At 42.2% G+C, this 24931-nt stretch overlaps 1 protein-coding gene across 1 annotated transcript in view; it reads left to right on the top strand.

Annotated features, from left to right (window-relative positions):
* MYRFL (myelin regulatory factor like) overlaps positions 1–24931 on the top strand; it is a 112890-nt gene that overhangs the window by 60850 nt on the left and 27109 nt on the right. The window contains exons 11-13 of the mRNA XM_040978215.1: positions 12279–12479; positions 19037–19145; positions 20391–20500. Coding sequence (XP_040834149.1) covers positions 12279–12479; positions 19037–19145; positions 20391–20500 — 420 coding nt within the window. The remainder of the gene's footprint in view (positions 1–12278; positions 12480–19036; positions 19146–20390; positions 20501–24931) is intronic.

Here is a 24931-nt window from a genome sequence, read left to right as displayed (position 1 = left end):
AGGGTCATATGACAAGGTCTGGAAAGCGTTCTTGGTTATTAATACTGGCATCTAGCAGGTAAAGAATATGGTTGCTGCCCAACATACTCTTAGAGTACTCAGGACAACCCCTATAATGAAGAACAATTCCTCTCAAAATGTCAGTGATCCTGAGGTAGAGAAACCCAGGACTTCAGTCTGTATCCTAGGCTGTGTGTTAAGTAAGCTAGATATGGCGCCATTTCACATCATCTTCCTTGGCGTTCTGTTCTTTACATCCAGAGGACTCTGAGCTCTCGAAGCCAGCTTATTGGCCACCATGCGGTTTGTAGATGATGGAGCCTGGAAGGTGACCTAACTCCCTCTGGCAGAGAAAGCAGTAGGGAAGCAGTCCGGGCTGCAAAGTGATGAGTGGCCCCAGGGCATCCAGGCCACTGCTCAGCCAATGGGAACGGCTCCACATTAGGCTGAATGAGTGATTGGCCACAGCTGTGGACTAGAGGCTTGGCAGCTGTGAGAGCAGAAAGCCTTTGGCAGCTGCAGCCATGGCTGTGTGAGGTCCGCCTGGCCACTGCTGTGAATGCCAAGGGCATGAGGTAACAGGTGAGTGCAGGCCTGGCCGCCCTGGGAGGGGCGGTATTATTGGTCCTAGGTATTTGAAGTGGCACAGAGAGGGTGGGGATGCACGCATTCATAGCCACACATAGAGCTGAGCTTCTCTTGGCCTGAAACAAAGTACCCACTGTGATGCTGTTGGCCAAATCAGAGTACCAAGCTTCCTATTCATGGCAGTCCCCACCATGAGTCCACACTCATGTGTTTAAGCGTTGCAGGGTAAGGGCTGGGATTACCTGCAGCAAAGGAGGCTTCCCTGGAGCCACAGCGGGGTCAGGGAATGAGTCAGGAGTGGATGGCACCAGTGCCAGACATCCTCTGCAGGGACCGCACTGTCTTGCATGTTCTGGCGTGTTCTGGCATATTCTGGCCACTGCACTAACATCTCAACAAACTAATCCTCCACCTTCAAGTGTCAGCACATCATGTGGGCGCTGGCTCTAATCCCGGCTGTTCCACTTCCCATCCAGCTCCCTGTTGTGGCCTGGGGAAAGAAGTAGAAGATAGGGCCTGGCAGCATGACCTAGCGGCTAAAGTCCTCACCTTGAATGTGCTGGGATCCCATATGGGTGCCGGTTCTAATCCCGGCGGCTCCACTTCCCATCCAGCTCCCTGCTTGAGGTCTGGGGAAAGAAGTAGAGGATAGCCCAAAGCTTTGAGATCCCGCACCTATGTGGAAGACCCAGAAGAAGCTCCTGGCTCCTGGCTTTGGATCCCCTCAGTTTTATCTGTTGTGGCCATTTGGAGCATGAACCAGCAGATAGAAGATGTTTCTCTCTGTCTTTCCTTCTCTCTGTAAATCTAGTCATGGATCCCTAGCTGCTGTTTCTGACCTCTCTCAGAAAGGAATAAAGACTGACAAAGCCATTCTATTCAGAATGCACACGGATTGGCTGCGCTGACCATGCCATCCTGAGCTGGGCGACTCCTGCCCCAGGCAGTCTGCTGGTCACCTGCATGCTCAGAATCATTTACCTGCTGCCAGGGTCTCTGTGTTTGCCACCAGCAGCTCCTGTTAAGCTGTGCCATGGCTGCTTTGTGAATCCACACAAAGCAGCTTGAGAGGGAACCAAAGAATCAGCTGATGGACCCTGCCAAGTACCCAAAGCACAGTGACATTCAGCCCCTTAAGGTGCCCTTCAAAAAGATGAAAAATTTGTAATTCATTTTCAATATGAATACTAAAAGTAATAAATTTCACTTGACATAGATTATGTGTCACGTTAATCACAAATTTTTATGTTCTTAAGTCTTTTTTTAGATGTATTTATTTTCACTGAAAAGTCAGGTTTACAGAGAGGAGGAGAGACAGAGAGAAAGATCTTCCATCCAATGCTTCACTCCCCAAATAGCTGCAATGGCCAGAGCTGAGCTGATATGAAGCCAAGAGCCAGGAACCCTCCCCAGGTCTCCCACATTTGTGCAAGGATCCCAAGGCTTTGAGCTGTCCTTGACTGCTTTCCCAGGCCACAAGCAGAGAGCTGGATGGAAAGTGGAGTAACTGGGATACAAACCAGTGGGATCCTGGTGGATGCAAGGAGAGGACTTTAGCCACTAGGCTATCATGCCAAGCCATCAAATTTTTGTTTCTAAGAAATGATGCTTTTCCAGGTGGGAGTTTTTTCCTAGCCCAGATGTTTTTGAAGAGTTAGCAGACCCTGCATTCTGCTTGAGTCATAGAAGTTTATTCTAAAGCATTATTAACACCAGCCCTTACCCTCTCTCTCACTGGAAACATCTTACTGATATTATGTCATTGTAACCCCAAAACACATGAGTGAAAACAAATGCAGATTTCCCCCAACTCTTTAATTATTCATGTTTAAAACAACCAAGAGGAAGAACTGATTTTTAAAAATGGTGTTAGTGTCAAAATGAGTGAGTTATAGAAATGTCTCCTGAATACATTTCTGTGCCAAAGTTCCTTAGAAGGCCATCCTGACACATATGAGGGTGCTTTCAAAATATAATAAAGAAATGGAACTGAAAGATGATTTCATTTTGGTGGGGAAAATTAAAATTCATGGAGTTGTCACTGAAACATAGTAAGTGAAACATCTGAGGTGTCAGCATCCCCTACAGGTGGCAGTTTAAGTTCTAGCTGCTTCACTTCCTATCCAACTCCCTAGGAAAGCAACAAAAGATGACCCCTGCACCCATGTGGGAGACCTGGAAGAAGCTCTAGGCTCCTGGCCTCGGATTGACCCAGCTCAAGCTTGTTGTAGACATTTGGAGAGTGAACCAGCAGTTGGAAGATCTGTCTGTCTCTCCTTTTTGTGTAAATTTGTCTATGAGATAAAAATAAATAAATCTTTTAAAAACTACAATTCTTTCATAGTTTTTCATAGGTTACATTTTACATGAAGTTTTGATTTTGTTTTTGCTTGAAAGTCAGAGAGAGCTACAGAGAGAGAGAGAGAAACGGAGAGAGAGCCACCACCTGCTGATTCACTCTTCTCATGGCTGTAATGGTTCAGGCTGCTCCAGGAGCTAGGAATGTCTTCTAGGTCTCCCACTTTGGTGGCTGGAGCCCAAACACTTGAGCCATATTAGGTTGTTTTTTCTAGGCCACTAGCAAGGAGCTGGATCTGAACTGGAGCAGTCAGGACATGAACCAGTGCCCATATGGGACACTGGTGTTGTAGATGGCAGCTTTACCTACTGTACCATAATACTGACCCCTTTTATGAACATTTTAAAGGTCATTTGTATGTATTGGGTTGGGCACAGGGCAGAATAGCCACTATTCTTTAGAAGAGTCACATGTGGCCTCTTAAACTGTGTCTTGGTTCTGTTATTCTGAGCTCAAAAATGAAGGATGGGAAGAAAAATTTGTCAAAAGCATTGCAATTCCTGTCCACATTAGATGGAGAAGTACATGCTGCATTTACTAAATCCAAATCTATTTTGAGGCCTAACAAGCATTCCTTCAAATAATAGTGATCAACACTTTGCCATCAGGTAAAGATAATTTATGAATGTTGGACCTGGTGGGTTTCAGGTCCTCAGCAGGGCTGCAGAAGGCCCCAGTTGTGAGCCTTCTGCTTGGAGAATGGTGGGCAGGATCCAGTAATTGTCTGGGTTGTCATAGTTCCAAGATAGCTTGGAATTATGTTATTGTCATAGCGTGCAAATGGACCAGTTTAGTGGCAATTGCAATTTACTCAAGGCACAGATTTATTTCCTAGGATTTTGTGTATATGATCATTCCCCAGCAAAGTTCTTTCAGATCCCCAGATCTACTTTCCTTCTAAAACACTTCACTAACCCTGATTTGGTGTGCTGTGTTGCAAGTAGGACAAATGATTACTTTTGTCTGCTTCGCAAAGACACTCTAGGGTTTCCTCATTTTGGAAGTGAATACGTTATTCCAGTTTCTTTTCCAGGAAAACAGAATGGGCACAGCTGCAAGAACTCATCTCTTACTGATCTGCAAACCGTACTGAAATGGAAAACCAACACCCAGAAGCAGGGAGGGAAATAGAACTGATGCAGAGGCACAATGGCCAAGGGTGGGGCTGGGCTGAGCTGAGCTCTCCTGGGTGCTCACGGGTGCTCACCTGCTTTGCTGATGTCACACAACATCCATCTGCTTATGACACACACACACGAGCGCATGCGCACACACACACACAATTCTGCAAGCACAATGCCTCTTCTGAAGTTCAGATTTTTTTTTCCACTCAAAGGCTTTTATTTGTGAAGTAATATTATTTTCACTTTGTAGCTGAGGCTCAGTGGAATTTTCTGAGACCAGCATTGTGGAATAGTGGGATAACCCATAGCTTGCAATGTAGACATCCCATATAGAAGTGTTGATGTGAGTCCCTTTGCTCTGCTTCTGATCCAATCACCTGCTTGTGCTCTTGGGAAACCAGAGGAAGATGGCTGGAGTACAAGGATTGAATTTCTGGCCCCTGTCTTTAGCCTGGACCATATCTGGCTATTGTAGCTGTTTGCAGAGAACAAGTAGATGGAAGGTCTCTCTTTCTTTCAACCACTCTGCTTTTCAAACAAATACATAAAACCTTTATACAAACTCCAGAGTTTTCTGTTAAGTGTGGAGGCATGAACAGGAGCGTAGGGCATAGCGAAATAGTTCTCACACTGTGTCATGAGTAAGAATCCTTGAGAAAATTTGTGAAAACACAGATAGCTGGGTCTGCCTATGTTTTGACACCTTAGTTCAAGGACGACAAAAATACGCATTTCTAAGAAGCTCCTGAGAGGTGCTGATGCATGCTTCATGGGCCATTTCCTGAAAGGGAACACTTTCTAGGCCCGTTTTCTGAAGTTATTTTAAAGGGTAAAAATAAAAATTGATTTCCTAAACACTGCCTCTCTCAGTTCAAGTTCTCCAGTTAGCTTTTTGGATGTTGCTTATGTGTTGGTAAAACTAAGAAAAACAACATTCTAGATTTTTGTTTCACACTTATTCGGAGTAGGCCTCAGATTACTTCTGCTTTTTCTTGTCCTAAGCACCTGCAAGGGGCACCCTTTGTATCACTCCCCACTTGCACCTGGATGCAGGTCCCATTGCCAGGATGGTATTAGCTGAGGAAAGCAGATTTATCAGTTATAGGATGGACTGATTGCTGTGTCCAACGGTGGTGTGATCAGGATGCATCTGAGACTCTAGTTTCATGTACCCTTGATTAAAAATAATCCCACAATAGCACTCTGAGATGGATAAAGAAGATAAAATTATCTTTAAATTTTTAAAAAAATTTTTATTGGAAAGGCAAATCTACAGAAAGATTTTTTTCTTCTGCTTATTCACTCCCGTACTGGCTGCAGTGGTCAGAGCTGAGCCAATCCAAAGCCCAGGAGCCAGAAATGCTTCCAAGCCTCCCATGCAGGTGCAGGGTCCCAAGGCTCTGGGCCGTCCTCCATTGCTTTCCCAGGCCACAAGCAGGGAGCTGGATGGGAAGTGGAGCAGCCAGGACATAAGCCAGCTTGAAGGGGCAGGATTAAACAATTGAGCCATTCTGCTGGACCCAAGAAAATTATGTTTACTCTTCAGGAAGGTTAGGTGATTGCCCAAGGTCACATAACCAGTTAGTGTCATTATGTATGAAGATACTTCAATAAGTTCATGGAAAATGGAATGAACAAATACATTTATTTTAATGCAAAAAATGTTTGAAATTCGTGCATATGAGGAATCTTCACAAAGGTTATAGGAAATACATTTTATGAAAATGAAAAAGCTATGCATGAATTTAAAAAAATCTTATCCCCAAATACGTATCTTTTAATTGTGTTTTCTACAAACTTTTCTTTTATTGTTATTATTATTATTATTATCATTTTATGATACAGTTCCATAGGCTCCTGGTATTTCCCTTATCCCAGCCCCAATTCCCACCCCCCCAACCTAGTTCCTCTATATCATTACTCAAGTATAGTTCTTTATACACAGTCATATGTCCATCATTGCGGGCATGGACAATGACAGAGAGTCCAGCATCACATTATCAAGATACAGTAAAAAGTTTCCTTGTAAGTCCATCTTTGGAAGTAGAAATGCATACTACATTGTATCCTCACATCTGGATATGTTAGTCTCCATTTCACAGCTTCTGTACATCCCCTCAAATGAAGAGTCATGATACAAAATCAACAATAGAAAGAAAAATAGAAATTTACAATGCCATGAAGTTAAATAACATGTTACTAGATATGACAGTCTCCATTACACAGCTACTATACATCCCCTTAAATGAAAAGCCACAAACCAAAATCAACATCAGGAAGAAAAAAAGAAATTAACAATACCATGAAGTTAAATAACATGCTACTAAATGACTAACGTGTAGCTGAAGAAATGAAAATCAAGAACCTTCTTGAAGAAAATGATGCTACTATGTGATCTATGAGTCACTGAAGAATTTAATCAGAAGAAAGTGTTTTGAAGAGATGAAACTAACAGAAAGCATCAAAACCCATGCAACCCACTGTTGATGAAATGTGTCTCTTCTAGACAACAAATAGATGGGTTTTGTTTTTTAATCCAGTCTACTAATCTATGATATTTGATTGTGTTTAAGCCATTTACATTCAGGGTTAATATGTATGGGTGGTACTTTGGTCCTGTCATTTTAGGATTGGGTTGGTCATTGATTTAGTCTTCTGTTGTCATTTTACTGGGATGTTCTTCACATTTGCCATTTGTTTGGGTAGGTACTATTCCTCTTCTCTGTCAAGAGAACATCTTGAAGTATCCTTTGTAGGGCAGATTTTGAAGAGGCAAATTCTTTTAACTTTTCTTTATTGTGGAAGAATTTTATTTCATTTTCTTTCTTTTTTTTTAGATTTATTTATTTTTATTACAAAGTCAGATATATAGAAAGGAGGAGAGACAGAGAGGAAGATCTTCTGTCTGATGATTTACTCCCCAAATGACCGCAATGGCCGGTGCTGTGCCGATCCAAAGTCGGGGGCCAGAAACCTCCTCCAGGTCTCCCACGTGGGTGCGGGGTCCCAAGGATTTGGGCCGTCCTCAACTGCTTTCCCAGGCCACAGGCAGGGAGCTAGATGGGAAGTGGAGCAGCCGGGATTAGAACTGGCACCCATATGGGATCCCGGCGCATTCAAGGCGAGGACTTTAGCTGCTAGGCCATGCCGCCAGGCCCTATTTCATTTTCAAAGACAAAAGAAAGCTTTGCTGGATATGTTATCCTAGGCCGACAATTTTTTTCTTTTAGACTCTGCAATATGTCACCCCATTCTCTTTTTGCCTGTGAGAGATCTCCTGTGAGTTTAATTGGCATTCCTTTATATGTCAATTGATTTTTTTTCACATGCACATTTAAGGATCTTTTCCTTATGTTCAATGGAAGAGAGCTTGTTGATCATGTGTCTTGGTGAAGACTGCTTTTAATCAAGCCTGTTGGGAGTTCTATATCCCTCCTGGATGTTGTTTCCCAATTTTTTCTCTAAATTAGAGAATTTTTCTCTTATTATTTCATTAAATATATTTGTAAAACCAGTTTCTCTTTCTGCACCTTCTGTGACTCCCATAACTCTTATATTTGGCCTCTTAATAGTGTCTTTCAGTTCCTGAATATTTTTTTTTTGGCCTGATCCAGCTCTGCTTCAAGCTTTTTGTTTGCTTCCCTCTGATGACAGGAAATATCTGCCAATTCTGTATTCTTTCTTCTGCTTGCTTCATTCTATTTTGGAGACTCTCCACTGTACTTTTAATTTGCTCTACTGTGTTCTTAATTTCTGATATATATCAGCCTTGATTTGCTTTATTGCTGCTATTGCTTGTGTAAAATATTCCTTAAATTCTTTGAACTCTTGTATGTGCTTCTCATTTTTGATCAAAAGCTTTATAATGAGTTTTCTGAATTCTGTGTCCCCCATTTTCACTATGTCTTTCTCAGTGAACTCTGAGGTTGGCATAGGGTTTTGCTCCATAGAGTCTTTAGTCATATTCATTGTGCTTTTGTTCTTTGTCATTGTACTTCTCGTTAGCAGAGTCTTCTCCTTGGGGCAGGTTTCTAATCTGTGTCACCCACAGTGACACAGGTCTACAGTTTGATTTTACTTATTGCAGTTGGCACAACACTCTTGCTTGCAGCCAATTGTGCCACTCCCTCCAGTGAGTTCCAGGTCTGGGTTCTTATGTTAGATTTCCACAAAGAACTCAGTAGTCCCAACTCCTGGCTCACCACTCTCCACCTCCTGTGATTCCATGCTGAGGCTGCATCATTGTCTGTACAACCTTTCTCACACCTCCAGTTGGAGCAGGTCCCAAGATTAGGGAGACACGGGGTGTCCTATATGGCTAGGTTGTTGGTGGCGCTGATCTTACCAGAACCTGTTGGATGTTAGGTCTGGGTGTTACACAGACCTATTTTGACCCATACGATGCCATAATCGGTATTATTTTCCTGCGGGACCAGTGCAATCCACTTAACTCAGTGAGTTCCTGCGAGCTTAGCACATGCACAGTTCACTGTTGTCCCCTGCAGTCCTAAAGCTATTGCCACAGTGCACAAAATGGCGCCTGACGTACCACTACTACAGTTCTTGATCTGCTGGCTGTCAGGTCTAAGGGCTACCTGGATCTGTCTTGGGTGGAACCTGTAGAATGCCACATTGATGCAGTTCACTGAGTCAGAAATGAGTTCACTCCCAGCTCAGTTTATGCTCAGTGCTTTCCTTTGCCTTTGCCTTCTTATGCAAAATGGCACCCAATTTTGCTCTATGGGGCTGACTGGGCTGTGAAATCTACCCTATTCTCACACAGCCTGTCTGGGATCTGGTGCTCTGTCTCTGCTCCTGGTCAAACTATATGGACCAGCAGGATGGACAGTTCTTTCTCTGGGTTCTCCTCCCAAACTTCCAGTGAAAGTCTCTTCCCACCTGGTTGCTGGTGGAGTTTTGGCTGCTGGTGGAGTTCAGATCGCCATTAGCTGAATGCCGCTGGAGTATCAGTCACTGCAACACCACACCGTCGTGTCCACTGCTTTCCTGTGTCTGTCAGTCTCCAGGTACCCCTCTGCTGTTGTTCTGTCATCTCCTATTTCCTGGAATGTGTCCTCTCTGCTTCATCCTGATTAAATGTTTTTCCGTCTGTTTAAACGTGTCCTTACCCTATTCTGCCATCTTGATTCCAAACTTTTCAAAATATCTTATACTACAATGTTCAGGTCTTCCCTAAATAGATGAAGCTGTGACACAAATAATAATATTATTTTAGAAACATTAACAAATTTATTGTGATTTAGTCCCATCAACCACTACTGGGACATAGGTGAGTATAGCATTTCAGAAAAATGTGTCCCATTGTAGTTTGCTTTGATATGTGAAGATTGTGGATTCTAGAGCAAGGAAGTAAGTTCACGGATCTTGTACTTCCTGTTCCTGATGAAGTCTCCTCTCTGGGGTTATGGGTTTAGGACTTTGTAAATCCATGCCTCTTTCCTATACAATTTGGACGTATTTCAGGCATATGATTTTTCTCATCTGATGCAAGCCAAGTGTAAGCAATTGTTCCAAACAATTAAATGTACTCATACCCAGAGCTCCAGTATCAAGTTACCAATGTGATAATAATTATCCCAAAGCTCATTAAGAGAAAAAAAAATTCCTCAGTATCCTATTTTGTTTCCTTGAAGTGGCTCATTATGCTCAGCATTGAGCAAAATCATAGACATTTTATAGGGCATACCTTTGGGTGTAGTTGATTGCTCACTATAAAAGGATTTGAGTCCAAGCCAGTTTGCCATTCACAACCAAGGGAGCTCTAGGGACCTCACAGAAGAGCTCTTTGTTCGGGTGAATTTACAGAAAAGAATGTTGAAAGTTGTTACTTTCTTTTACTGCCTTTGTCTGTCAAGTGTTGATGATACATTCTTCCACACAGCTCAGGCTCAAACTTGTGGGAATGGTAGAGGCAGTTGAAGGCAACTAAAGGTTCTGCAATTTTGTGTTTGTGTTATTTTATTAATAATTGGAAATGTTTATAGAAGAGGCTTAGAGAGAGAGAGAGAGAGAGAGACAGGTAGAGAAAAAAACAGAAGAAAAAAAGAGCTCCTATTCACAGGTTCAGTTCCTAAATGCCTACAATGGCCAAGTACTCAACTAGAGCTGAATCTGGGAGCTGGCAAGTCAAGGTGGCTGTCCCTTGTGGTGGCAAGGACCCAGTCACTTGAATCATCGCTTGCTGCTTGCCCGGGTTGCATCAGCAGGCAGCTGGATCAGGAGTTCCAGGTGGAGTAAGAACACAGACACTCCAGTTAACTGCAAGATGAGGTGCCTGCCCTGAGCGACGTGTTAGTGGAGAACATAAACATATGGCAAAACATTCACACAGTATTAGGAGAGAATGTTGAGAGCAGTGAAACTCCTTCCATCTCTGCCTCCATTCTTGCAAGAAGCTTCCATAATCATCCTCAGATATCATCTGGAAACATTCAACTCATGTAAACTTGTAAAGTCTCATAGGCCACCAGAGAGGCAAAAAGTGAACTCATTGCATGAATAGTGACTTTTTGGATGACCAGAACCCTAAATGTCTAGATTTATGGCCACATGTCTCACATACACAAAGCATCACATGTAGAATATGCCATAATTTTGAAAATAAAGTAATGTCCTTGTGAGAATTTGGAGAGATTTAGAGATTCCTGCTTAAACAGCTTTGGAAATTTATTCAGCAGCCCTAGGTAAGCCTTAGGCTGAACAGTGGAAAATTTTTTTTGCAAAGAATTTCTTTGAAGAGTGAAATCTCCAAAACTTTGTCAAGTTCAATAGTTTCATTTGAATTTTATTTGACAAATGCTGGGGTCACCTGTAGGTAACACCAGGAAATAGGTAAAATCAGAAACATTGTTTAATAATCAGGAGACCTGTAATTTCAGCCCCAGATTTTTGCAGCTTTTCTTTAGGGGATTTATTTACTCTTTGAGTGTTTCAGTGCCAATAAAATGAAGATAATAATATATATGTCATTGGATTTCATTTTGAGTTAATACCAAATCAATGTAGTTATTATTGTTTTACCTCAGTTGTATCTGTACATATGGGGTAGTTGAGGTGTACTAAATATATTTGTTTTACCTTTGCCAATGGCATATCAAATCATAAATATGAGTGTTTTGAAACTACAAAAGCATTGCTTTTATTTGTCTGAACTTTAATAAACTTGAATGGTTTTTTTTTAGGATTTATGTATTTTGCTTGACATTTGGTGTTACAGTGAGATTCTCCATCTGCTGGTTCTCTCCCCAAATGGCTGCAACAGCCACGGCTGAGCTGGTTCAAAGATGGGAGCCAAGAGCTTCCTCTGGGTCTCCTTCAGGGGTGCAGAGTCCCAAGGCTTTGGACCATCATCTGCTGCTTTCCCAGGCTATTATCAGGGAGTTAAATGGGAAATGGAATAGCCAGGACTCAAATTGACATCCACAGGGGATGCCAGTGCCACAGGTTGGAGATTAGTCCGCTACCCCACTGCGCCAGCCCCCTGAACTTTTTTGCCCATGAAGATTGACATTTTAGGTTTGTTGTTGTTGTTGTTTTCTTTCTTTCTTCTTCCTTTCCATTTTTTTGTTTGTTTGTTTTAAAGACGTATTTATTTGGAAGGCAGAGTTATTGAGATAGGGAGAGATACAGAGAGAGATTTTCCATCCTTTGGCTCACTCTCCTAATGGCCACAATTACTGAAACAGGCCAGACCAAAGCCAGGAGCTGGGAACTCCCTCTGGGTTTCCCACATGAATAGCAGGGGTCCAAGTATTTGGGCCATCATCTGATGCTTTCCTTTGTGCAATAGCAGGGAGCTGGATTGGAAGTAAAGCAGCCAAGACTAGAATCTGTGCTCACGTGGGAGGTTATCATTGCAGAAAATGGTCCAACCTACTCTACCACAGTGCTAGACCCTGATTTTTCTTTATCACCTACCTTTCATTCCCAGAGAGATGTGCTGGAGATTGGATTTTTCTAATCCCCGGCATACAGAGTCACCACTGCTGGAGAAGTGGGTGGTTAGAGAAATCTGGTTCTGCTGGGACCCTGAAATTACCTGTGAGTGCCAGGCTGCCCTGCCTAATGTAGAATTCCCATGTGAAAATCTTCAACAGTGTTTTGTTTACTTTTGCTCAGAACACCAACACAATCATCTCTTCCTGCTACTGTAACTTTAATGGTGATATATTTATGTGTTCTTCCAGGCCTCTAACCCTGGGCAATTTGAAAATGACAGTGATGCATTATGGCAGCGAGGACAAGTTCCAGAGTCTGTCATCTGTCACGGTCGAGTAGGCATAAACACAGATGCACCGGATGAGGCGCTGGTTGTCTGTGGCAACATGAAAGTAATGGGGACCATCATGCATCCCTCTGACAGCCGTGCAAAGCAGAATATCCAGGAGGTAAGCACAGGGGCAGGCCTCAGACCTCTTCTCTGACCCCTCAGCCAGGTGTATTGACACCCCTGGCTTCTGACACATCTTTCTGAAGGCATCCTTGCATGCTGCCTATCGCAGGAGCTGCACCTGCTGTTTCGCATGATGACTATTTGAGCCGGCGGGCACCACTGTTGAAACTGTGAAGCAGTCCCTACCCAAGAAAACAAATGCACTTGACAAGGGTGGTAGACGATGATAGGACGCCATTATCCTTTCAATTTCTGTGCTTATCTTTCGAGCACTTTCTCAGGTTAATTAGTTCCTGGTTGTCTTTCTGCTGATGCTCACCAGGTTCTTCCTCCCAGGATGCCTGGCATCAGCCATGGGTGCTACTGTCTTCCCAGTGTACCATCTTTTTTTGGAGAGCCATTAAAAGGCTCTTCCTTATTGACCTATACTGGGTCATCCCATCCACCAGGGTTCAAGGTGAAAACTTTTTCTCTCCATGAAGAAGGGGGAATGCCACAGTGGAAATCAGAATCCTTACCCAGACACAAGGCCACTGCTCTTAGACTTGGAGCTCTCGCCAGCAATTGCGCCCAGGAAAAACATTTAACTCATAGAGTTTCCTGGTGGAAGAACGCTCGCTAGTCTGATACCCTAAGGGTTTTTTATATTTTAACTAGTTGAGACAATAAGTCATCATGGAGAGTTATAATCAAAGAGACGAGGATCTAGATTCTGATCAGTTAACCAGTGCCGATTTCATTCCATTTCCCACACTCTGCTCCCACTCCTTATCCCACTTCCAACTTGCTACTAGGAAAACATTTCTTTTTTTAAAACAGATTTTTTCCTCATGATTTATTCTGATGATTACTTTAAATTGGAGAGGGGTGATACAATATTTAGTTATTTTTATTTGAAAGATATAGAGAGAGACAGAGAGATTTTGCACCTGATGGTTTATTTCCCCAAATGCCTGAAAGTAGCAAAGTCTGGATCAGGCCATAGTCAGGACCTGGAACTCAATCTGGGTCTTCCACATTGGTGCCAGGGACCCAAGAACTTTAGCGATTCCCTGCTGTCTCCTAGGACACAGGAAACTACAGTTAGAACTCTAACCAAGTAAACATCTGAGGCACTAGGCCAAATGCCTCACCCACTCAACTCCCAAAAGAATTTTTGAGTCTGCACAGTCTATGTATTTTTAAACCTCATTTCCCTTGTTTCCTTTATTCTTTTTTTTTTTTTAAGCTATTAGGAGACTTAATCTGTTAATCATTGCTCTTCCTCCTAAATTCCTTTCTCAGTGCAAATCAGCACTGATTTCTCTAAATCAGCCAAGGAATGTTCTCCTTTGCATGGAGGATTCTAAAGAATGGTTGTAATTGTAGACTTTTATACTGATTAAGAATTTGCAGCTCATGTTAGAAGAGTTGTGACCTACTAACTGGATGGGAACTTAGGACTGGAAAGTTCTTACATACATTTCCAGATATTGTGCTTTTGAATTTGTAACATGAGATGAACTGTCTGCATTTCAAATCCTTGATTAAAAACTCATCCTTGAGGGCCCTGCATGGTAGCCTAGTGGCTAAAGTCCTCGCCTTGCATGTGCTGGGATCCCATATGGGATGCTGGTTCATGTCCCTATTGCTCTGCTTCCCATCCAGCTTCTAGGACGGCCCAAAGCCTTGGGACCCTACACCCACGTGGGAGACCTGGAAGAGGCTCCTGGAGTCTGGCTTTAATAGATCTTTCTGTCATTCTTCCCTCTGTAAAATCTGACTTTCCAATAAAAATAAATAAATCTTAAAAAAAAAAACTTATCCTTGAAACAGTCTATGAAATTTGCCCTGAGTCTTATTGAAATGGGAATGGAATATAACACGTAGGAAATGCTCCTGCTACTCTCAGACTTAACAAGCAATTTCATCTACCAGAGTGTTCAAACATTGCTCCTTAGTCCGAGGGAAGTTCATTATCGTGGAGTGGCAGATACCTTCCTGGAAGTCTTATCTATTTAAACTAAAGGTTACACCAATCCAGGCTCTAAATGTAAAGTTTCTGCATTCCATTCTTGGACTAGAGGGTTAGGTCTGGCTTCACCAGCCAAGGGATTTTAGACCAGGGAGTTCTATGCCTTTGTTTATGATCTGTGCACAGGGGTTGTCCATATTCATTCTATCCCTGTTAAGAGATTTTTCTATGCTCATAGATGTAAGACATTTTCTAGTTGTAGAGTAGATAGCTATTTTATTTGCATGTACAAAATGCAAGTTATAGGATTCATTCATTATATTATTTTAATGTATTTGTTCTACCTTTGCTCTTTCCACATTTATGAAATATATGTCCCTGAAAATCCCATCTTTCTTGTCTGCTTTCTATTTGAGACAAAAGAGATGATGAACTTCATCTGTCTCCCTGGCTCAGTTTTTCAACTTTCAAAAAGTCATTCTTCCAACTTCTCTGGGAAGCTTACTGTCTTAATCCATTTGTACTGGTATAATGGAATACCATGGAGAGGGTAATTTATAAAGAACACAAACTTGTTTCTCACAGTTCTAGGGCCCAGGAAGTCCAAAGTGCTGGCAGGTTTGGTGTTTGGTGAAGGCCCTTGCTCCCACTTCCAAGGTGATTCCTCAAACATTGTATCTTCATGTAGTGGAGGGGATGGAAGAGGAACATTAAGTTTTCACATGAATTTTGAATAGGATACCATCATTCAAATGGTAATCCTGCCCTTGGTCACTTTGCATGCATAGGACTGGAGACAGTTCCTCATCTGATAGGGAAGTCTGCCTTGCTGGAGTTGGTTTCCTGACAAGCTCATATTGCCAAATGTAATATCCGAGCATGTTGCCAAATGCTGTAAAATGGGAAAGTGACTGTGGATGGTTGCTTTGCCCTGTGTGTCTTTTCACTCAAGACAAGGTAAACAGGAGCACTGCCTAGAGTCCTGGTGGAGGAACCCTCTAATGCTCACACAGATGCACATTGATTCAGAAAAGTTGATGCAAGTACATTTGGAACCCATGTCACTGGAACAGTTGTGAGATGCAATCATTCCATATGAGGAGCTACTTGGCTTGCCAGTGGTCTTATTTTTACCAATGTGGGTGCAGACTGGAGAAGGAAATACAGTTCTTACAGTGGATCCTGGGCAGAAAGTGGCTGAAGGAACCCACTGAAAACCTAAGAGAGCTGCAGGGTACTGATGTCAATGAGAAAAAGAAAGTGAGGTTATTGAGGGTTGAGTGCATCTATGAGGTTCCCTGCTGAAGACTGAAAACAGGCTGCAAGTGAGTGAAAAGCAAAGACCAGAGCAAGAAATCAGTGAAGAAGATATGCTGGAAGATTGCTTTGCCCTTTCCCCACCACATCAGCCAGACTGCTGGTTGAAGGCGAAAAGCCCAGGAAAGTGAAAACACACTCAGAGTCTCCCTCAGAGTCACATGCAGAAGTTCCTCAGCCAGGAATGAGCAGGTGTCACCCAAGTTGCTCATGGCACTGGGCTAAGGCAGGATGTGGACTACAACCAGATGATAGATAACAACTGGCCTTTTCTGAATAGACCAGCATTTGTCTTCTGTGCGATGAGGTTCTTGATTTCATGATGTGGAAACCTCTGGTGTGAAGAGGCAGGACAAACATGTTCATTCACCTGTACAGTCAAAATTTTCCAAAACTGTTGTGAAAACCCACATTTAGCTTGTGGCTTCTTACTCCACACACACTAATGAGCAAAGAATGACATTTCGTGCTTGCTGGCTGTGTGGAGTTCCTGGGGAGGATTCAAAGAAAGCTTAGCGCTGGCCTCAAGGATTTTCTCTGGGCCAAGTGTGTTCATAGGGAACATGCCAGACACAGCATTTATATTTGGCTTTGGGATGCTTCCAAGCCAGCCCTGGAAATCAGAAGAGCATTTCCTTTGAGGGACATTGTTATGTAAGACAGTTAGGTCTCCAAGTTAATAACTCTTAACATTTTCTTATGGAAAAAAAAAAACTCTCTAAAACAGGATGGTAATCGTACAACAGGACCTAATCGCTATGTCTAATATTTGCTAAATACATGAATAACTTTAAGGTTGCAGTTAGAAAAAGGGAAAATACAATCAAGGGCCCAACTTGGAAACCAGAGACCATTTTTCTTCTCTGCATCTTGGACAGCCTGAGTGAAGGTGTATTCTCTGCTTTCAGCAAGAAAGGAACTGACTGAGCCTCCACTTTGTTCCCTAGTGGAAGCTCATGCAGAATGCACAGGAACCAGGGGGAAGGTGGGGAACAAGAACAGCACTGTCATGATGCAGTGCATAAAGACTCGGGCAGGGCCTGGGAGTAGAAAGGTAGGTAGGCTGGCTTCTCGTTGACTTCCTTCCTTCCATTCTGTTACTCTCAAAAATTGTCCTGCCATGACAGTACCTTCATTCTTTTTTGTTTTCTTTTCTGGGCCCTGAGCAGGTTCTGAAATGAATACAACACAAACTTTACATGCAGGAATGGGTTTTTTTTTTTATCACAATTTAAGCTTCAAATAAAACATGCAAGGACATTGAGTATGACAATTACCAGCTCTGGCATGCAATAGTTGTTCAGTAAATACTTGTTTAATGACCAAAGGAGCTCACAGTGATGGATACATGCACAGACAATATGATATTTATACTTGTTATTTCTTACATGAGCTGTAAGACCTTCCCTACCCTGACCTTATCCTTAACCTTTATAGTCCGGTAATGCCAAACTCAGCCTTGGTTGTCCAGGCATCCTTCAAGGATCTTTCTGCCAAGGTGTTCTGTCTGCCTAGCATTCTTTCTGTCTTCTCCCTGCCCTTCCCCTTACTTCCCTAACAATGTATTTGAAAAATAATCAGTTGAGCAACTACCACATGCAAGGAATTGGACTAGAAACTTGTCAGAAGATGATGGACAGGACCACAGCTCAGGTCTGTCCACCGGGGTGTACATTCTGTAAGGCAAGGCAGAATAAAATGGACACAACTGTCTAGTGACAGTTGAGACTGGTGCTGTGAGGATGTGAAGCAGAGGACCTCTTCATAGTCTTGAAGATCAAGGAACACTGCTTGGAGAAAGGGATGTTGACACTGAGAGGTCGAAGTAGAGCTGCTGAAGCGGGGAAAATGGTCCAAGCCAAGGTACTGAAGAAGAGGGACTGAGACCAGTCCTGATTGGCCAGGAAGCTTTCTTTTATGCTGTCTCCTTCCCTAGAATATTATATGTGCCTTCTTGGAACTGCCATAATTCTCCATCCCTAACTACATCATTACCCTGCACCACACCTCATACTATAATCTAATCATATGTGAGGCGTCTGCTTGTCTAGGCCATTTCCAATTCCTAATTGTATGTGAGGTATTTGTTGAAGGTGATTGGTAAATGTTAGCCAAATGAAACAAACGAATGGATGAATTGAACTAAAAGTTTGGTGATAATATCAAAATAGCTCAACACTATACTCTGGATAGGTAACCAAAGTAAAACCAGTGTATTTAACCAATTGAGCACATAGCCACCCTTTTATATAACCAGCCAAACTATAGTCAGGCACTGAGAATCCTAAATGACCATCCAGGAGCATTTCCTGCTGCCTCATACAATGAATCAAGGGAAAAGCTGAGGACCTCGACAGGGTTTCTCTTAAGACAACAACAAGCATTTTTTTATTCTTCTGACTCATAGATGAAAGCCTATGTGGTTTCTTTTTAATTATAAGGACACTGTTGATTTTGTAATCCAGTTATGTACCCAAAGATGATTGGGGAGCTTACATAGGGTGCTAACTTGCTACTTGTCAAATAAGGTCATTAAGCAAAAAATGTTTATTCTGTTAATATCATCAATCGCTTGGCAAAGTCCAGCTCAAAGTGGAATCTTTTGGATAGAACTCACTGAGCACTTGGGAAGATTCCCTCTATTGTCTTCTTACTGTTGCTGAGAGCCAGTGCGGTTTCTTGAGGACCCTTGAATGACTGCTGGGAGTGCCTTCTGTGGAAAAACAGTGCTCTCAGTACAGGATTCCTGGGAGAGAATTCTGAAACAGGAGGAGAGCTGCCTTCTGAAGAGCTTACAATCCCCTACGAGCAATTTCCTCCAATAAAATGTCTAAATACTATGAACAATACAGTCTACGCATTCCTCCAGGTTGGAAGTTGAATGAAGCCCTACATGTTCTATTGCAAACTCATGTTTTGCCCTGGGCCCATTTGAAAATTATGCCTTGCAACCCTAAACAGTGGTTGTTTTGCTCCAAAGTAAGATCCTGTTTTCTCAGAATGAGGGTTCTCCTTGTGCAGGAAAGAATGTAAGGCAAGACCAGTGAATGGTGGAGTTTGGCCCTATGATTTAGACAGGAAAACTCTAGGCCCATTTATGAATTAGGGGAAGAAAGCCACTGATGGGAACTTTGAAACTTTGAGGGGAAAAGAAAGAATATTTGTTAAAATAGAATGAACAGCAGAAAAAAATATTTCTAATCTCTCTTGGTCACCGTGGGTATTGATTTGAATAGCAAATATCTAGGTGGGTGAAGTCTGCTCTTCTTTAATTAAATTAGGTTGACACAAATGAACAGCTGAAAAGAATAGCCCAGATGAGGATTGTTGAATATGAATACAAGCCTGAATTTGCATCTGCAATGGGAATAAACGCTGCACATCAAACAGGTATGCACACAAATTCCCTCTTAATTCTATGTAGTGGACAATTAAAACTGTAATCCTCTCTTTATTTGGAGGGTGTGTGTTGTAGTATTTGACAGCATTTGGTCTCTCATGCTTTGGGAAATCTCATAATCGTTAAAACAGAGAAGGTTAAAGAATTTCTGGGTTCTTTTGGCTTAGCATCTGGATGCCTGCACCCCAATGTCTTGGTGGAGTAGTTTGGGCACATTGTGTCTGTTTACTGGAGTCTTCTTGCTAATGGAGTGGGAGTTTAGAACAGCTGTGCCCATCAGAAGCTGGGAGCAAGGAGCTTCTTCCCAGTCTCCCAAGTGAGTGCAGGCACCCAAGGATTTTAGCCATCTAGCCATCTCCTGCTATTTTCCCAGGCTGTTAGCAGGGAGCTGGATCAGAAGTAGAGTAGCCAGGACTAGAACTAGTGTCCTTTTGGGATACCGATGTCACAAGCAAAGGATTAGCCTGATACACAGCTTTACCAGGTCCAAGTAGTCCTTCCTTCCTTCCTTCCTTCCTTCCTTCCTTCCTTCCTTCCTTCCTTCCTTCCTTCCTTCCTTCCTTCCTTCCTTCCTTCCCTCCCTTCTTCCTTCCTTCCTTCCTTCCTTCCTTCCTTTCTTTCTTTCTTTCTTTCTTTCTTTCTTTCTTTCTTTCTTTCTTTCTTTCTTTCTTTCTTTCTCTCTCTCTCTCTCTCTCTCTCTCTTCCTCCCTCCCTTCCTTCCTTCTTTTCTAATACTTATTTGAAAGGTAGAGTTATTTGAAAGAGAGAGAGGAAGACACACACACACACACACACACACACTGTACCATCTGCTGTTTTATTCCCTAAGTGGCTGCAACAGCCAAGGCTGAGCCAGGCTGCAACCAGGAGCTTCATCTGAGTCTCCCACATGGGTGCCAGGGGCCGAAGTGCTTGAGTCATCTTCCACTGCTTTTCCTAGTTCATTAACAGGGAGTTGGATTGGAAGTGGAATAGCTAGAATACCGGCACCCATACACCCATATGGGATGCTGGCATCGCAGATGAAGATTAAACCTGCCTTGCCACAATGCCAGCCCCTATCCTATCATAGTTCTTAAGGAAAAAAAATTTATTTGCCTCAAAAGCATCCTAGATGAAAACAAAAGCTTTTTTAGGGTAAGTGTGCACTTATACACATGGCTGCCTTGTGTCATTCTGATGTGCGCCCGCGAAGGTGTGTCCCTCGTTAAACCTGCCTGAGTGTTTTGTGATAGGCATGATTGCCCAGGAGGTGCAGGAGATCTTGCCCAGTGCCGTCAGAGACGTTGGCGATGTGACCTGTGAAAACGGCGAGACGTTGGAGAACTTCCTCATGGTAGACAAGGTAATTCATTGATGACCGGATGTCTACTATAATTGCGACCAACCCCGGGGTTAAAGCCCAGTGTGTGTGGTAGCACAGTGGACTGAAACATCCCAGCAGGATGTGGGACACTGAGTTGTGGAGTGAATTAGTATGAAATATTTTGCATTGTTCATAGGTGTTAATAAGAAATCACATAAATCCACACTCTCATCGGGTATGAATGAGTTGATTGATTTGGTTATTCCACATTGTGTTTAAAACATCAAGCATCAGTTTACTTACCACAAATACATGCAGCTATAATTTGACAAGGGGGAAGAATATACAGTAGTAGAATTTGGGTCCAGCAGATTGTTGAAGACAAATTGGCACTGGACAAGTCCACTTAGCATAAATGTACATAAAAGAAGAACCAAATGTCATGATAAATGCTGATCCAAAAAGTTCTGGCTATATTTCACTTTTTAAAATGGAGCAAAAGCTTGGAAAAATGTATCTTCTTTTTATGTAATATAGCTTAAATTCTGATTTCCCAGTATGCCTTTTGATAAAATCGTTAAAGTTTGAAGGAAGTGTTGAAACTGTATTTGAGTATCATCGCTGATAAAATTATATGTGTCACTTTCACTGTAGGATAATGAAGTGGGTCATTTTTTACAAATATTCATGGACCTCATCATTTTTCACCTGAGGGAGTGCCTTACTTCTTTGATATTCAAATCACTATCTTTTGAAGGAACATTAATATGCCTGTAGACTAGCTCCCCTTTGCTTGGCAACAGGCTGAGCCTGCCAGTTCCTTGCTTGTCAATGCTGTATGTGTTATTTGAGTAGTTTGTTGATACTATGCCTACCAACTCTGAAATCCTGCATGTTTTCAAAGCTTGCAAGCCCACTACATTGTTTCATTTGATGCTGGGAGGAAAGACCGAAACAGGATTTTGGTAGTTGTGGGGAGACATATGGGGTAGAGATTGTAATTGGTCAGTTCATGAAGGCAGCACTCAGCAAACATCAAAGTACAGCATAGGAATCTTATTAAAATGCAGATTATGATTCTGCAAGAAAGTGCTGGGGTGCTACAGAAATGCTACAGGTTTTTTAAAGATTCATTTGAAAGAGTGAAAATGTGACAAAGAAAGGAAGAAACAGAAAGAGAGAGAGAGAATTTCTATCTGTTGGTTCATTCTCCATTTGGCCTCAGCGGTTCTCAGTCCACATGGGGCTGAGCCAATATCCTGGAACTCTGTCCAGTTCTGTCCCATGGGTGGCAAGAGCCCAAACTCTTGGGTCACTTTGCTCTGCTTTTCCAGAAAGCTGCCTTAAAGTAGTGGAGTTGCTGAATCTTGAATTGGCATCTCAAGTAGTGACTTAACCCATATTGCCACCTAATGTGACTTAACCCAATGCCTGCCCTGATTCTGTACTTCTAACCAGCCTCCTGGTGATGCCAGTCTTGCCAACACCAGTAGTTGCCAGCCACCTTTGGAGTGTACCTTTCAGGTTAGGCCCCTCCACTCCAGGTCGTGACTGAATGAACCCTAAGATGATAGAATTGTCTTGGGCATAAGTTCAGCCTAGAGCTGTAAGAGTTGGGTGGTGAGAGTGGATTTATTGCCTTCTGTTCTCAGGAAGAAGAGACTATTCAGTATGTCTTTCCAGAGCCTTGACTAGCACTTTCATTTAAGAGGTGTGTCATTAAGAATGTATGGATTCCCAAATATTATGTAATAGTAGGGTATACAAAACATGAACTTTATTATCACAGCCATTTGTAAGTGTACATCTCAGTGATATGAAATACATTTGTAGTGTTGTGTGACCATCACCACCATCTCTCTAAAACCCTTCATTTTGTAAAGTTGAAATTCTGCACCCATTAAACAGGAACTCCCTAATCCTCCCTCCCCTTTGCCACTGGGCAACCACCATTCTGCTTTTTGTCTCAGTGATCTTGTTGCCTTTGTCTTCTGGAAGTGGGGTCGTACGATGTTGTCTTTTTGACAACATATGACTGATTTCATATTGTGTAACGTCCTCAAGGTTCATCTGTGTTGTGTCTATGTCAGAGTTATTTTTCCCTTTAAGGCCAAATAAAGTGTGTTGTATGTGTGTGAATTCTTTAGGTTTTACTTATCCACTTGCTTGTTGATGGATGCATGGGTTGCTTTCATGTCTCAGCTGTTGTAAATAATGCTATTGTGGATGTGGGTACAAATATTCAATTCCTCAGGGAGATATATACCTGGGAGGGGAATTCTGGATTCTAAAGTTATTCTATTTTAATTTTGAGGAATTTCCATACTGTTTTCTTCAGTAGCTGTATCATTGTACATTCCTACTAACAGTGTCTCCCTATCCTCATTAACATACTTACATGTGATTTCTTTAGCATAATCAACCTAATGGGCATACGGTGGTGTATCATTGCAATTTTGATTTATATATTTTTTTAAATGATTGGTGATAGTGACTATCTTTCACTGGCTGTTTGCACATTTTCTTTGGAGAAATGTCTGTTCAAGTCCCTTGCCCACTTTGGGGTTGAGTTGTTCGTTTTCGTGTTGTTGAGCTTTATGAATTCTCTATATCTTCTGAACATGAATCCATTATCAGATATAAGGATTGAAAATATTTTCTACCATTCTATGGATTGTCTTTTCACTTCCTTCACAGTGTCTTTTTATGTATAACAGTGTCTAGTTTGTTTTAAGGTACCATCAGCTTGTTCTTACTTGCCTTTCTCTAATATTAAGTTGCGCATTTATTTCTTGTCAGCTATTGGGATTTCTTCTTCTGTAATTGTTTGCCTTAGTGTTTTTCTCTGATTCCTGTATTTTCCAGGGTAGGAATATAACTTTTCACTGGACTGTATTGCTTTACTGTTTTGCAGTGCTCAAAAATAAAACCAAATCTATAGCAGTAACTTAAGATGGTGGCACTTCTGTTCTGTTTAAATTGTTCTGTTGTTGGCTTCCTTCCTAGTGCTAATTACAACTTAAAGCAATATTATTTACTTGTGATTTATATGGTATTGATAATTCTGCCTTCCCTCCACCAAAAGACAATGTAGTCTTTGAGGGTAATTATCTTATTTGATTTATCTAATTGTTTTTGCCTCTGCACTTGGGAGGGTGCTTGGCACCTCAAAGGTGACTGGCTAAAGAATTACTGATTCTGCTCATTCACTGAATATTGGGCCAGGTCAGATGCTGGGTTAGCTTTGGGGAGTCTCAAGACCCATTGCCCTCCAGAGGAACAGCCACTGGTAACATGAGAGATCAAAGGATCTTGTGTTAGCTTAACTAGAAACTTGTCTCAGTCTTTGCACAGAACATTGCATTTCTGAGGGCACTTGAGCAAGCTCCTGTCTGCTCAGCAGCAGTGGTGGCTCAAGTGTTCAGGTCCCTGCTTCCCGTGTGGGAGACATGCATCGAGCAGTCCTGGCCCTTGGCCCTCACTGGCCCTGAGGATTGTAAGTATTTGAGGGAGTAAAGCAGCAAATGGAGGTGTCTGTCTCTGTCTTTCAAATTAAATAAATCGGCAAATATTTTTTAAAATGTGAAAAATGGCATGAAAAGACAAGTTTGATAGACACAAATTTGGAAATCCATGCATAGTTTTTTCCTGATATACGTTTTTCATGAACTTTTGGGAAATTTTTTCTAAACAGAAATGTAAGTTAAATTCTAAGGCAAACAACCAGAGGAAGCAGTAAGACACCCAATTTAATAAACATCCTGAATCTCAGATTTTTCCCATATAAGGCAAAAAGTCAAAGCATGGCATCCGAGGAAATGAGCCCGAGTTGGCCTCTTAACAGAGAAGCACATGCACAGCCAGCCTGTCCTGTCGTCCAGGGTCTGTGGACAGTCAATGACCTGGGCATCAATGCTTCCACAGCCACTCAGTAGCCTGCTTTTCCTGCTTTTGTGAAAGCCGTGTCAGGGCTTAGTGAAATTCCGCACAAAATAGACACCTAGACAAAGTTATAAAGCTGAGTTTATTCAAAGCCTAAATAACTATCAGGAACACCCATTGGCTTAAAGACAGTTTCTCTCCCTCTGGCAATTATTTTTACAATGTTCAATTATAAGCTGTCTTCTCATGATTTTCTTATAAAACATCAGTGCATGCTAGTCTGTAGCTCTCTCTTGGAAATATATAAGGGGTTATTTTATTTTTTCAAAGCTTTCTGTGCAACCAGATTGGTTATTCTCACTAAGTGTTACCGGGTAGAGGACAATCTGCAGTTGCTAAAGAGGAGAGAGACATCAACTCCACTGCCTGGGCTGTGTTCCATTGTCTCTGGTTTGTTATCCTCAGATGTGCAAGGGACCAAGGAGCTGCAAGCTGTGTTCTTCAAAGTCAGAGGGTTTCCCATGGTGGCAAGGGCTGAAGGGCTATTGTCTGTTTCCTGAGCCCATTCCTTTCCAAAGAGGAACAGAG

Source organism: Ochotona curzoniae, unplaced genomic scaffold (assembly GCF_017591425.1).
Source record: "Ochotona curzoniae isolate NIBS_2020 unplaced genomic scaffold, NIBS_Ocur_1.0 contig_1014, whole genome shotgun sequence".
NCBI classification, from domain to species: Eukaryota; Metazoa; Chordata; class Mammalia; order Lagomorpha; family Ochotonidae; genus Ochotona; species Ochotona curzoniae.
Note: the sequence above shows the minus strand (reverse complement) of the source record. Positions and strands in the feature narration are given on the sequence as shown.